This window comes from Bidens hawaiensis, unplaced genomic scaffold, assembly GCF_021521415.1.
Source record: "Bidens hawaiensis isolate Kalapana, Puna unplaced genomic scaffold, B.hawaiensis_p1.1 tig00049163_1, whole genome shotgun sequence".
Taxonomy (NCBI): domain Eukaryota; kingdom Viridiplantae; phylum Streptophyta; class Magnoliopsida; order Asterales; family Asteraceae; genus Bidens; species Bidens hawaiensis.
Genome location: NW_027498804.1, coordinates 89,585 through 105,155, shown reverse-complemented (window position 1 = coordinate 105,155; position 15,571 = coordinate 89,585). Strand labels below are relative to the sequence as shown.

At 39.3% G+C, this 15,571-nt stretch overlaps 1 protein-coding gene across 1 annotated transcript; it reads left to right on the top strand.

Moving 5' to 3' along the window:
* Positions 1-3,884: 3,884 nt before the first annotated feature.
* LOC143597879 (uncharacterized) lies at positions 3,885-8,307 on the top strand. The gene is made up of 9 exons (XM_077076258.1): positions 3,885-4,157; positions 5,284-5,367; positions 5,440-5,808; positions 6,315-6,450; positions 6,512-6,677; positions 6,775-6,903; positions 7,606-7,800; positions 7,869-7,991; positions 8,083-8,307. The coding sequence occupies exons 1-9, from the start codon at positions 4,019-4,021 to the stop codon at positions 8,188-8,190; spliced, it is 1,449 nt and encodes a 482-aa protein (XP_076932373.1). The 5' UTR covers positions 3,885-4,018; the 3' UTR covers positions 8,191-8,307.
* Positions 8,308-15,571: the final 7,264 nt, after the last annotated feature.

The window sequence follows — 15,571 nt, the reverse complement described above, 5'->3', positions numbered from 1 at the left end:
GTTGTGGCCTCTTGTCCTGTGGAAGTCACAGAATTTGCTCTGATCAGCGTTGTGACGCTCTCGGATTATTGGAGCCTTTGGCCATGGGAGTCTCTCGGTGTCGAATATCTCGGTGACGCTTTTGGTGAGTGGCGTCCATCTGGAGTTCCGGTTTGACGACGGCATGTTATCCTTTCCGCCTAACCGAGGGTGCGAGCAGGATGAGGTGTCAAAGTTTACCCTTGACTGCCAAATGCCTAGCTTCCTCTTTTTTTTTAGTCGGGCGGTAAGGACATTGTTTTCTCTTGTTTTCTGGGTGTAGAGGTTTGTGCTCTGGGGAAGATCTCTACCCAGTTGCTTTTCCGTTTCCGCGAAGCGTTTAGCTGCTGTCATGATGGCATCCCATGTGGATGGCATGCCATCTTTACCCGTTAAGGTGCGGATGAGCTCTGGGTCTTTTGTGCCCTGGATGAAAGCAGCGCGAACAAGATCTTCGCTAATATTACCCAGACTTAGCTTCTTTGAGTTGAAGCGAGTGATGAAGTCTAGCAAAGATTCATCTTCCTCTCGGATGCAGTTGAGGATTGTCCATTGCTCTTCAGTGTACTTTCTTTGTTGACTGAAGTGTTGGCTGAACTTCTGTTGGAAGTCTGCCCAATCGTAGATGTGGTGGACCGGTAGACGGTCGAACCACGCTCTGGCTGCTCCAACCAACGTCATCTGGAACATATAACACCACGTGGGTTCCGTCCAGTTGCTGACGGTTGCCCCCGCTATGAATCTGTTCAAATGATAGTCTGGGTCGGATATACCATCATAGGTGCCGATGTTGGACATCTGTTTGGCACTTCTTGGGGCGATTGCTTCCGCAATGTCCCTTGCAAACTTGGAGGTTCCCGCATTTGCAGCGGTTGGTCTGAAGGTTTTAGAGAAGTCACGTGGGTTTCCACCCGCGTTTTTTGGTTTGAAGGTTTCTCCAAAATTCCTTCTTGGTTGGAAGTCCGTTTCCTTACGCTGAAAGCCTTATGGCGAGGGTTTACGTCGGTGTCGGATTCCTCCGAATCATCGTCCAAGTACTCGCACTCATTGCTTATGTTGAGCTGTTGTCGAGTGCTTCCGAATTCGTCAGCCTGTTGGAGTGAACGTAAGCGTTCATCCAACTCAGCTTGGAATTCACTTTGACGTTTTTCCCCCCACGCTTTAACTTGTTCAAGTGTTTGGCGGGGGGGCCTCGTCTGTTGTCTTTCCACCTGGGTATCAATGAATCCCAGGGGAGGATTGTTTACTGCACTTGCCCCGGCTCGGGTAACCGGGGTAGTGTTCGTAAAATTTACTGCACTTGCCCCGGCTTGGGTAACCGGGGTAGTGTTCGTAAAATGTGTGTATTCGCCGGTGTTCCCCCCAGTAGCTGGGGTTGTGGTTACCGGGGTTTCTTGGTTACTCCCTGGCCTGGGGACCTGAGTAACGTTAACCATCTTTTCGGAGGTTTTGAAAAAACTGAGAATTAGTTCTAACTTTTATGCATGGATGGCGCCAATGAAGAAACACTAATCGACCCCGGGCAGATTATGGATAATCTGGGGGTTAAATAGATGTTTCCCACGAGGGGTTATGTCCGGCAAAGATGGTTCTTCTGGTGACCTGCAAAACAGACACCGTGAGCTCGTCACTTAGAAGGGGAGGGGTACCTCCTTGTGACCACCCTCCGGCTTGAGAATCAGACTAGATTGCTCTTGAATATAAGTGTATATTAAGAGATTGCTAGAAAAGATAAGATGTGATAAGGTAATGTAATGTAATGTAATGTAATGTGTCTATACCATTCCAAGGTGTTGGAGTATTTATAGCCGAAGGTAGGTTTCCAAGCAGGTACAGCCGGCTGAATAGTATTCCTGTTCTGCCAACTGTGGGCTACGCACGTGCCATGCTGGTGGTTGGTGGGTAGGCAGCGGCTGATAGTGACCAGGCCGGCTGTGTACTATTCCTGTTCCACCAACTGCAGGCTATGCACGTCCTCCGACAGGTTGGTGAGTAGGCAGCGGCTGATAGTGACATACAGTACAAGAGCGTGCTGCTCGTCATACTGTTGTCAGTGAACTGTCGTATCTTTGGTCAGATCTTTTGTCCTTACCTCGTCAGGTACAGTACAAAAGATCCTCCAGTATCGTACGGACTGGCTCATTTGTGCGAGAGTGTTCCCGGCTTTGTGCGGGAGTGTTCCCGGCTTGCTCACTCCTTCTTCAGGTGACATTACTGAATTATTTAAGAGTTAAGTGCCTTGTGCGTGTAGCCTTGCTGCGCGGGTAGCCTTCCCTGATGGCTAGTATCCGTTGCTGCGGGAACAGGCAAAGTACGTCGACCATTGGGAGGCTTTTCCTGCGGGAACAGCTTGCGTACTGCGCGTAAGGACGTCACGTCTCTGAGCATGGTGGGTCCTGCGGATCCAGTTGGTTTCTGCGCAGACGTCTCTTCAAGGCGAGTCTTGCGGGTTTAGCCTTTGCGCAGACGTCCCTGTTGAAGGTGAGTCTTGCGGGTTCAACTGCGCAGACGTCCCTCTTTGAGGTGAGTCTTGCGGGTCCAACTGGGCTCTGCTGGGACCTACCTCTTCAAGTCCCCCCAGTCCAATGTTCTTCTCATGAATTGTTAATAAGTGAGGTGAACTTTTGGACTTAAGCAAAGGGTTTTGAAAAGGGTTTAGTTTTAAGGTTTTCCATGGGGATTCTTCCCGCGGAAGTCCTAATGTCACGTGCAGAAATTCCCGACTTTTCTGCTTGATCTTTGGGTATGATGCGGGTAGGTCTGTAACCTCCTCGCAAGTCAGGAGCGTTGAGTTCCACTTGTATAGATTCTCCATGAGGTTTTGGTAGTTTGAACATAGTGATCAATTATGTTAAAACAACCAATTCCATCTTGGAGCTTCAAACAATCTAGTTCTCGACGTTCCCGCTATGCGGGGATGTTATTCCCGTTTCCGCAAGCATGGCCCAGAAGATCCTTCTTGGTTTCAATTCCCTACGGAGTGCTAGGTATGTGAAGGGTTTCGCCTTGACACTATACCCGCACTCGTCTTATAGTTACTTTACTTCCAAGGTATTCCTGGCTTCAATTCCCTGCGGGTGCTAAGTATGTGAAGGGTTTTGCCTTGACACTGTACCCGCATCCGTCTTATAGTTACTTGGTCGCCGAGGTATTCTTGGCTTCAATTCCCTGCAGGTGCTAAGTATGTAAAGGGTTTTGCCTTAACACTGTACTCGCACCTGTCTTATAGTTACTTGGTTGCCAAGGTAAGGGGTATAGTCCCGCTTACTTTTGAATCTTTTTGAATCTTTTTGAAATTCGAAGAGTTGGTGAAAGGATAAGAACAGTCCAAACTGTTGAAACGTCGTCCGACGGTTTCTTCTGAAATTGCTTGTATTACAAAAACACTCGTTGTTACGTTTATGCATGATGGAATACTCCAAGAGTTCATTAACCGAGCCAAACGGACTAGCCCCATATTAACGCTGACAGGCAAATATGTTATCACATATAATTATAAAAAAATTGGTTTAATATTTCACAAAGTTGAATGAATATTTTATACAGTAAAAATTCAAGTGAATAAAGACGTCGTCACGTTAACCGATAATAAGAAAAATATAAAACTTAAAAAAGATATGAACATTTAAAAGAGATCTGTTTTAGTGAATAAAAAAAAGTAATGGGAATACGTGAAGTGTACAACAAAGACAGTCGGAGACACACGTTTACATTTCCCAGGAAATAAATTCCGCTGTCCAGGTGGGCGTGCTTATTGTACACCCACTGGGTCCCACCATCTACTACCCCTTCTTTCTTTGACTTTCTTTCTACCTCTCATTCACCAAATAATAATAATAATATCTTTTTTTCTTTTTTCACCAACACACACATACATACATATATATGTATGCATATGTGTAGATAGATAGAGAGAATTGTGTTTGTTTGTTTGTTTGTTATTGATAAAAAAAGAGAAGTGAAGCGGTTGTTGTTGTTGGATTATTATTATTATTATGTGATGGGCGGTTGCTTGTCGACGCCGGATAATTGCGTGGGCGGTGGAATCAGCTCCCGGCGGCGACGGAAGAAAGCACGACGAGTTTCTACTCGTTTTTCCGATCAATTGCCGTCCGATCGCCCATCGGCTAATCCTAGAGGTTCTCTCGACTGTTGGTCTATTGATTTAGATCTCCATTTTGACTCTATTTTAGTATTGTTTTTGGGGGGTTGGGTTTATTTGGTTATTCGAACCAACACCAATAATTTATTCACGCTATGTTCGTTCGTTTATGCCTACGCCTATGTTGGTTTTATTTCTAAATAAATATAATCATACTACCGGCTCTTTTAAACCACTAATCATGATGGATATTTTGAATGGATCATGTACATTTAAACAACTAACAGTTTAGATGTGTTTTTAGATCAATTGTGATGCATTAGACCTAGCTTGTTCGGCTGTGCTCATTAATGCTAACTTATGTTCATTTGTGATTGTTTAGGTTTTAAACGAACGAACATAAACCAACACGAAAATGCCCATTCTGAACGAACACAAACAAAATGTCCGATTATATGTTCGTGTTAAACGAACGAACACGAAAATGCCCTCCGTTCAGTTCATATATTGGCTTAGTTGAATATTCACGTTCTTTCTAATTATAGAGATTGTCTATGCCTCGTTCACTTCTTATAACAAAATTTAACACTAACATTGCAGTTATTTAAGGCGATTAGTGATTTATACATTTTACACTAACTTGGTAAGATTTTTGGAAAACACAATAATTGGTATCAGCTAAATTTTCTATGTCCAGCTGGTCCAAGTAAGAGTCTGCTAATTGTTAGTATCAGCTCCTTATGAAGCAATGTTGCAAAATTCAAATTTAACTCTTTCAAGATATTATTATCAAGTCTTATGTGTCTCTTATCCACCTCTCTAAACAAAATTTAACATTAACATTGCATTTGTCAAATAAACACTGAAATTCTCATAATTAGAGATTTACTACACTAAAATGTAAAGATTTTGGAGAACATTATAATTAGGGAAAATATTTTGTAACTAGACTAGTAGCCTAAGTTATGCCTCTTTTATCTTAGGTCTCTTTATGACTTGTTCTTGTTTCTGTATAGCTGGTCCATGTAGAAGTCTGCTAACTCTTAGATCAACTCCTTTTAAGGCATTGTTGCAAAATGCAAATTTAACTCTTTCAAGATATTATTATGAAGCTTTGTGTATTACTAGCTTCCTAAGATTTACCTTTTTTTATCTATTAGCAGGGAGCACTGATGAGTCTTGGTATGATTCTGCAGCAGTTCTTGAATCTGACTGCAGTGAAGAAGATTTCCAAAGTGTTCTTGATGGTACTCTTTTCTTATTCATTTTCGGTTATTAACGGATTTTAAATATTATTTTAAGAATCATTATGCATGCAGATGCAGGGTCGTTAAACGGCTCAGAAGGTGCTTCAAGGGCAAGCATAGCTTCTCTCAGGGATGTAAGTCATGGAGATGGTGCGCGCCCAGAAGAAACGAATCCCAAATCAAGATCCGACGGTCCTAATGAAATCACACCCGTGTATCTTGATGAGATATCGTCTTCTGTTGATGATAATACACATGGAAGGGAAGATGGTTTGTTGGACTGTGGAGTCATTCCCACAAATTGTCTGCCTTGTCTTGCTGCTACGGTTCCTTCGCTTGAGAAACGAACATCGTTAACTTCTAGCCCACCGAGTGCACGGAAGAAGGTTGTACATAAACTTTCATTCAAGTGGAAAGACGGGCATCCAAATGCGAATATCTGTGAGTAATATACTAGCATTAGATGTGTAAACTACTAAACTAGTCGAGCTGCCCTTGAGCTACTTAAGATTGGCTCGCTAAAAGCTTGAATTGAGCCCAGCTTAAACGAGCTTGATTGAGCCTATTATTTATATGACATTTATTTAGTATATTAAATATAAGTTTTTATAATAACCGTTTTTAATATATAAATTTATGATAAAATAACCAAATAATTTATCTTATGTTAGATATAAAAAGTATAGTTAAAGTATGTGTAAAACTGTTAATATATATAAATTAATACATAATAAACGAGCCGAGCTCGCAAAAAACACTCACGAGCTGAGCTCAAGATTTAGAAATAGAGCTCGAAACGAAATGAGCCTAGTTCAAGCCTAGATAGGCTCAGCTCGGCTTGGCTCGTTTATACCCCTAACTAGCATGTAGATATAATTTACGAACATAAAATAGACAAAAAAATGAAAAATGACCAAAATTTGAACCTTTCTTTTTTTCTTTTCTAGTTTCTTCAAAAATGCAGCTGCAAAGACCGATAGCAGGTTCACAAGTGCCTTTATGTCCGGTAGATAAGAAAGTGCTTGATTCTTGGTCATATGTTGAACCGAAGACTTTTAGGATCCGTGCGGAGAATTATTTGAAGTAAGTGTTAATTGGTTATAAGGTTATATAAACATGTAATTGGTTATGTGAATGTTTACAGGGATAAAAGGAAGGAACATGCTCCTAATTATGCAGCATATTATCCGTTTGGTGTTGACGTGTTCTTATCTCAAAGGAAAATTGATCACATTGCTCGGTTTGTTGAGCTTCCTGTTGTCGGTTCTTCTTCAGGAGATTTACCTTCTATTCTTGTTGTAAATGTACAGGTACATTCATTTATTCATATTTGTGAGTTTTAGTCTTAAAAGTGACATTTTTAAATACTTTTAATGTTGTGATGCTTTTTAAATTGTGGTTCTAAAGGTTCCATTGTACCCGGCTGCATTTTTTCAAGGGGAAATAGACGGTGAAGGAATGAATATCGTTTTGTACTTTAAACTTTCTGATGGTTACTCGAAGGAGCTTTCGTCCCAGTTTCAAGATAATATGAGGGTAATAATCACCTATCTATCTTCATATGCATAACATAATATTATAAAATAATAAAAACCCCCCTTAGGTATTATGGACTATTAATTAGGCTTCTAAACGAACACGGACGAAGCATGTCGTGTGCGTTTGTTTAACTTTAGCCGAACAAACAATCAAACACGAACATCAAATGAACAAAGTTTTCTTGTTCCTGTTTGTTCGTTTAGAAATGTCCGTGTTCTTTTATGTTCTTTTATTGACGGTATAAACGAACGGTTCATGAACGTAAACAAACGCACAAAATTGAAGATACATGAACGAACATAACTTAGCAAAACTCAATTAACCCAATGTGAGTTATTAGACCTAGACTAAATTGTTATGAGCCTAAAAATTTGAATAAATATAATGAGTGGATTAAAATAAGCGTAAACTACGAACAAAATGAATGCTAACGGACGAAAATAAATGAGTTTTTTTAATGAAAATAAACAAATTTCCCTCCGAGTGATTCATGAACGGCTAAATGAATGTTTGGTTCGTTTACATGCCTATTATCTATCAACCATATACAACGAGGATAATTAAGAGGAACCGTAATAAAATCATATCTTCTAATTATGATAGAGATAATCACAATAAACGGCAACTAATATATTTTATAAAATAGGTATCCCTTCGCTTGCACATATTCTATAGTTTTCATTTAATTTTATGATATAGAGGATTCTAGATGATGAAATAGAAAAAGTCAAAGGTTTTCCTGTTGACACACTCGTACCATTTCGTGAACGGTTGAAAATATTGGGTCGGGTTGTAAACGTGGAGGACCTTCAGTTAAGTGCACCCGAGAGGAAGCTTATGCATGCTTATAATGAAAAGCCCGTGCTTTCACGTCCACAACATGAATTCTACCAAGTGAGTTTCCGCTTATGATTACTCAGCAATTTAAATATTATATTCAATATTAACATACTATTTTACAGGGTGAAAGTTACTTTGAAATTGATTTGGATATGCATAGATTTAGTTACATCTCCCGGAAAGGGTTTGAAGCGTTTCAAGATCGACTAAAGAACTGCATTTTGGATGTGGGTCTCACAATTCAGGCAAGTATTAGTTCATACACATGTTACAGGATTGGGTTTCTCTTGTTTTGTTTCACGTTTTTACGGTTCGACTTTATAAAAAATGTGACAGGGAAACAAAACAGAGGAGTTGCCAGAGCAGATATTATGTTGTGTAAGGTTAAATGGTATCGATCGTATGAGATACCACATGTTGGCGGTAAATCAAGAGTCGATATGATTAGTTTGTTGATAATGTAAGTGTCCAAATCAATATTTGATGATTAACTTCTAGAAAAGGTTTTTTCATCCTGTTATCTTTTTGTGGGATATGGTGTTCGGGTGCTTGGGTCGTGCTGGTAGCACATATTAGTGAGGTGGGTTTGGATTTGTAGTAGTGGTTTGGGGGTGAGGTGACAGGTCAAAACGAGTCATTTTAACAAAATGAGCCTGAGGCCTGTTTTATTTTTCGCCACTACTATTGTGATCATTGGGCCTGTTACATATTAGAGATGATGACACAAATGAATCCGTTGAATTAAAAAAAAAAACCGATCCAATTTGAGCCCGGGTTTAGCTGTTTGGGTTAACATTGCCCCAAGGCCCGAAGAAGCCCAAGATGAGAACAAGCTGATTAGCTCAACTTAAGCTCACTGGCACTAATCCTTAAAAACGGAAAAGAGAACTATTTAAGTTTTAAATCAGAAAACTTATTTTTAATAATCAACTATTAATTGTTGGCCAATATTAATCCCTATAACTATTGACCATTGGCAATCCAAACTTTGAAATTTATTACCATGGGCGGATCTAGTATGCATATTGTGGGTTCACGAGAACCTACCGAGTTTCGGATTTTTAATAGAATGTCTATATAAAAAATTGGAGTGAACACACATATTAAACGTTGAGTGAACTCATAAACAAAATGAACTTTGGTATGTTGGTTAAGAGTTTGCATTCAAACTGGGACAACCCCAGCTCGAATCCCCTTGAAAGAAAGTTTTTATTTCTTTTTTTTAAATAAACAGTCACTCCACCTTTCTGATAGTGTTTTTTTCTTTACAAAATTTACACTTAATGAAATTAGTTGTTGAAACTTGATTCTCTGTTATGAGAAAGTAATCGAATTCATGTGTTCTCCCAATGAAAGACGCAATGAGGTTCCACAACAATGGTTAATGGTGAGGGAACAGGTTTTCGTTCTAATTGGTTTGATCCATATAGAATAGGTTCGGGTATATCATAATTGTTTAGTCATTGGTCATTGTTCATATTTGTTGAGACATCGGTCAATGATCATACAATGTTGATTCCGGAACAATATTACAATAACAGTATACTTGCATTCATGTAGTAGCAATTGCAATATTGTGCTAGTCCTCAAAAGAATTATTAATTTATAAATCTGCAAATTTAGTTGCTTGCCTTCAAACTTAATTATCAACTAGTATTCCATAAATGAAGACTAACGATGTCCAAATTACGTTACAATGAAACCGGTCGTTGATTAACATTCTCGAATCTTGTCAAGCCAACGCTTCAAGTGAGTGAGTGCATATCAAGTTTTAACATTTCTTAGTGTGTATCACATGCAGTTAACAACATCCATCTCCTTTGTTAAATTTTCTATTCTCTTTTCCAACTCTGCAGCACTATAAAACCGTAATAATTCAATACGATCTTCCTTTTGTGTCACTCCAATCAGCTTCATTAACCTGCACAAATGTAAAAGCTAAATCATTTATAAATAAAAGATTTAATATAAAACTAATTAATGTCATCAAAATTTAGCATTCACAGTAATAATTTTGGTCAAGAATAGAACACACGTACAACAATGTATAATGTTTTTAACCCAAACCCATTTCGACTTTTATCCAGTCCGCTCATCATATAACAAAGAAGATAGCAAAACAAAAATATACATGCTGCTCATTCGCAGCAATAATTCAAACAGATAGACAAGCATTTCATTGGATCCCTCATGTGCACCACGTCTAAGGTCACAATAGAGGTAAGGAATTGCATGTTGTAGTTGTAGGTCCGTCGCCATTTACGGTTGGAGCCAGCAACGGCAGGGCAACACCCCCAATTTCCCTATACTTCTCTCTAAAAAGAAAGAAACAGAACTCAGGTGTAACTCCATCATTGTTGTGAAACCAATAGCAAACATAGGTACCCAAATCAAAGCAAAGATCAATTAGAATGGAAGTTGTTTTGGCATCCACTTCACACAATAGCTAATCAAACTGATAATGGACCGAGCACTGGACTACCGTAGTGGCCAACCACTGAAGATGGCCTGTTGGTGCATGATGTCAGTAGTTTTGTATCTTGTGTTTGTTTGTGTCTGTAATCGTTTAGTTTGTTTGTTTTGTGTTGAATAGTGTTTGTTATATGTTCGCCATGTGTTGGGCGAACTTGAAGGACAGCGAAGTTATGACAACTTCGCCTAGTGTGTTAGGCGAAGTTGTCGAGTATTATAAACCCATAACTTCGGCTGAGTTAAAAAAACTTTTGAACGATTGTTGGTGTGATTCTCTGTATCACGTGTTGGTCTTTGCAATATATCAAGTATTATCTTATGTTCTTGTGTGTTTGTTTAGATTCAAAGTACTAATTGTATTGACACTCGTATCGTATATGTGGGGATTCCGCACCCTCGTGTTACGAGATACTCCTGTGTAGATCCGGCTGGGAACCTACAATTGGTATCAGAGCATTTTGCTCGTGATTGTGTCGTTCGGGATTATCACACGGGTGTCAAGATTGTTCCGTTAGACCATTCGCGGAACGAATTTACGTTGAAATACCTCGTTTTTGTCAATTGCTCCTCTTTACTCATCAATTACACCTTCAAGTCACCCTCGCATCCCTTGAAATCGACCTAACCAAACCTGCAAAATTCTCTTGTTCTTCAGGCGAAGTTTCCGTCACCAATACTAGGGTTTTTGGCGAACATATAGGGTTTCAGCGAAGTTGTGAAGTTGCGAAGTTGTGAATTAGCGAAGTTAAGTGTCAGCGAAGTTACCCGCTAGCAAAGTTACATTAACTTCGCTATTAGTCGTTCACAGAATCTTATTTTTGATTTTTGAATCACAATTCTTTCAATTATGACATCGATCAACATCACCGAACTAGTAAAGATGGAGGTAGAAGCTGGTTCAGCAACTAAAGCCCCAAAACTGCTGAAAGGCACTGATTTCGTTGCATGGAAAGATCGATTTGAACAGTAGTGAAGTATCAGGACGCAAAGATGTGGGTTTGCATTCAATACGGGTACATACCTCCAACATCCATGTTTGAGGGTCGTGAACATATTAAGAAGTACAGTAAGATGGAAGATAATGAAAAGAAAATGTATGAGGCAGAAAGTAAAGTGCATGCAGCTATAACCATGGCTCTCCCGCAAGAGATTCTTCATACTTTTAAGAAATACAAAACAACTAGAGAGCTATGGGAAGCACTAGAGAATAGATATGAAGGAAATGTTGGGATACGTACCTCCAAGACAAAGCTGCTGAAAACTTAATTCTCAGTATTCAAGTATCTGAAAAATGAATCACTTGATGACATCATCATACGATATTATCATCTGATGACCGAGCTAAATAACTACTCCATTGAATACAAGGAGGCAGAGATAGTGGAAAAACTTCTTGATTCTCTCCCACCAAAATGGGAGATGTACACTGTTCTGATGAGAGAAGATAAGGACTTTGAGAAGATTGATTTGGAGACGGTGGTAAATAAGTTACGGAATTTTGAACTTAACATGGCTCGAAAGGAGACACCGACTGATCAGGTTCAGGATCCGGGAATGTATGGTACGAAAGTCACTTCAAACTCAACTTCAAAATCAGAATCCACTGCCTACTACTCAAAGGGGGAATCAAACTCCACTCCAGATGGTCATGTGATTCTCAATATGGATGGTGGCGTATGTTTCGTAGCAGGAGGTAGTAGTTCCTCAAACCCTCAAACCACAACTGGTAATTTCTCATCCAATGCTCCAAGCCAGAACTACTCACAGATGCCCATGAGTGTGAAATCAGCTGAACTGCAGTTTGCTCTCTATGCATCCTTCATTGCATCTTATGAGAATTACATCAAAGGTAAAATAGTCGACCCTGCAACTTTGGATGAAGACTATGATCAGATCGACGCTGATGATCTGGAAGAAATGGATCTGCAATGGCAGATGGCTATGATAGTAAGAAGGGTAAAGAGATTTATGAAGAAAACTGGTAGAAAGTTCGTTGGAGAAAGACCGGGGTTTGATAAGTCAAAAGTTCGTTGTTATAACTGTCAACAAAATGGTCACTTTGCAAAAGAGTGTACAAATGAGAGAGCCGAACGAAGCCAGAACAGGCCTGCTCAACAGAGTGGGGGTGGTAGTGAAAATAAGGCTATGATATCTCAACAGAATGGTGGATACAACTGGAATATACAAGTTGAGGAGGTGTTCGAACAGGAAAATCTGGTAAACATAGAAACTAGAGGAAGTGACAAAAAGACGGGGGAAGATCAAGCATACATGGCAGAAGTGAACGATCAGCTCTCTGAGGTAAATTCTGAACTTCATTGTGAACAATGTGAAAACCTGTCTGATCAATTGAAAACTTAAAAGAAGAACATCACTATTCTAAAACTAAAGAAAATAGTTATTCGGTAAAAATAAAAGCTAGTGAAAAGGATATCAGAAGTCTTAAAGCCAGTCTAGCTGAAAAAATACAAGTAATTGATCTTAGTTATGAAGTGTTAGAAGAAAAGACCAAACTAATTGCTGAAAAGGATAAACAGATAGCTGATTACCAGGTAAAAGTGGTGGAACTGAACAGAAAAATTGAACAATTTAGAAATTCTTCTGCAATGTTAGATCACATCATAAGTGTTCAACGTTCCCCGGTTAACAAAGGGGGAATTGGATTTTCTGAAGTCCCACCACCATACAACAATAATTATACTTATGATCCAAGTAATCAACAATCTGCTAATGTTGAAATTAGTCAGACCGTACCAATAAAAGTTTCTGCTAAAGAAACTGAAGTTAATGAGAGTGAAACAAGTAAGACGAGTTCAAATGTCACAAGTTCTATCTCTAGTTCTGTCTCGTCAAATTCGGACAAGACGTCCGAATTGGGTGAGATAAAAGAAGAGGTTGTGTTACTAAAACGAGGGGAGGACTATAAGTTTGATGAGAAGAAATCTTCCCTAAATCCGTTCGTCCCACCATATGTGAGACAAACGGATAGTAACGCAACCTCGACATCTGCAACAACTTTTGAAACGAAAGTTCAAAACAACCAGAATAGTTCGAACAGAAGTTGTTTTAGATGCAACAGGATAGAACATCTTGTCGCTGATTGTCCTTTGAAACAAAGAAAACATAGAAATATGAGGCCTACTAAAACTGAGAATAAAACGAGTACTAATTATGATGCTGGTAAGAACACTAACACACCAAATTTCAATCATTGGTCTAATCCAAGATTTCAAAGAAATCAGTCTCGTTTTTTCCCAGTAAATCACCAAACCAATAATTATAATTCAATTAACCCACGAAGGTTTGGATGGCCTCATAGCCAGTTATCTAGAAGTTTTTCTTACAGAACTTATAGAAACTCTCCTCAAACTAACTTTGGGCAACCAAGATACTGGATGCCGGATAACAGATTTAATCAGCCCATGACCAGAAGGTCTTGGGTCCCCAGATTTAAATCTATATCTTTAATTGTGCAGGAATAGTCAAACAGGGCTGTAAACAATATGTGGGTTGTTGACAGTGGCTGTTCTCGGCACATGACTGGTAACAAGAAATTGTTACGTGACTGGAAATCTGTTCAAGGAGGAAGAGTTAGTTTCGCAGGAGAAAGTGGAGGAAGAATTAGTGGTATTGGGACTGTGACGAATGGAAGAATAAAGTTGGAAAAGTTGAATTTTGTGGAAGAGTTGAAGCATAACTTGTTGAGTGTATCTCAGATTTGTGACAAAGAATACACTGTTCATTTTACTAAAGATGAGGCACTCGTACTTTATCCTGGTTTCAAGATACCAGAGACGTGGGTTGTAATGAGAGCTCCAAGAGAGAAGAACACGTATGTGATGGATATGAGATCAACCGAGATAACAACAGAAGAGTCATGTCTTCTGTCAAAAGCAACAGAATCTGAGTCAGAACTGTGGCACCGAAGAATGGGTCATATTCATCTTCGCAAGATGAATTACATTTTCAAGAACGGGCTGGTACTTGGGGTTCCCTTGAAGAATTTTAACTTTGAAGATCAATGCATGTCGTTCAAGAAAGGAAAGCAACACAAAAAGCCTCATCACTCCAAAAAGATTAACTCAATTGTCAGAACCTTAGACCTACTTCACATGGATCTCTTTTGTCCTATGAATGTAAAGAGTCTAGGAAAAACTTCATACTGTTTGGTTGTAACCGATGATTACTCTCGATACTCTTGAGTATATTTTCTGAAGGCAAAAGATGAGACAATTCAGTTGGTAATTAACTTGATTACCAAGGTGGAAAATATTGTTGGGAGGAAGGTTAGGTACATCAGGAGTGATAATGGTACAGAATTCAAGAACTATCAGATGGAGATGTTTTATTTACAGAAATGGAGTAGCTGAAAGGAAGAATAGAACTCTAATCGAAGGCGTCAGGACCATGCTGACAGATGCTAAACTTCCCATGGTGTTCTGGGCTGAAGCTGTTGCTACAGCCTGCTATATCCTGAATCGTGTTTTAAATGTTAAAAGATTAAATAAAACCTATTATGAACTTATGCATGGTAGAAAGCCAAACTTGAAGGGTCTTGAACCTTTCGGGTCCCCATGTTCGATATTAAAGACTAACTCTAAATTTGGTGAGAAAGCTGACGAAGGAATCTTAGTTGGCTATGTCCCAACAGAAGAGTATATAATCTATCGAAAAACAAGGTTGAGGTGGTCTGTAACACTGATATTACTAGTTACAAATCAGCAAGGCCTAGCATGGGACCGGCAGAGGCTTTCGACTATGATAAGCTATTCAAATCTTTTAATGTGCCCTACTTGGATTTTGCAGACATTGATGAGAAAATGGCCTCAAAGATACTGTATGACGAAGAGGAGACCATTGTGCAATGTCCACAATATAATGAAAATCAACCAACCTCGTCAAGTGCGGTTGAAACTCCTGTTGTCTCGAATGAAGATGAATTCTACAATCCATTTCACACTCAACCTCAGTCTCATACTGATGAACTTTCTTCAAATCTTGAGAATGATCTGGAAGTCGGTCCAGTACAGTCCACCAAAATTCACAAGAATCATCCTTTGGAGAATGTGATCGGTAATTCTTCTGATGGTGTACGTACTAGATGAAGTTTGGATGAACACACGTGTATTTATGCAAGCATTAAAGACACGGGTATTATAAATGATTTCTTGTACACCTGCTTCATCAGCCAGATTGAACCAAAGAATTATCAAATGGCACTGAAGGATAGCTCGTGGGTTGAAGCCATGCAGAAAGAACTGGCACAGTTTGAGAAGATGGAAGTATGGCAATTAGTTGAAAAACCGCAAGAAGTGAACGCTATCGGTACAAAGTGGGTTTTTAAATGTAAGAG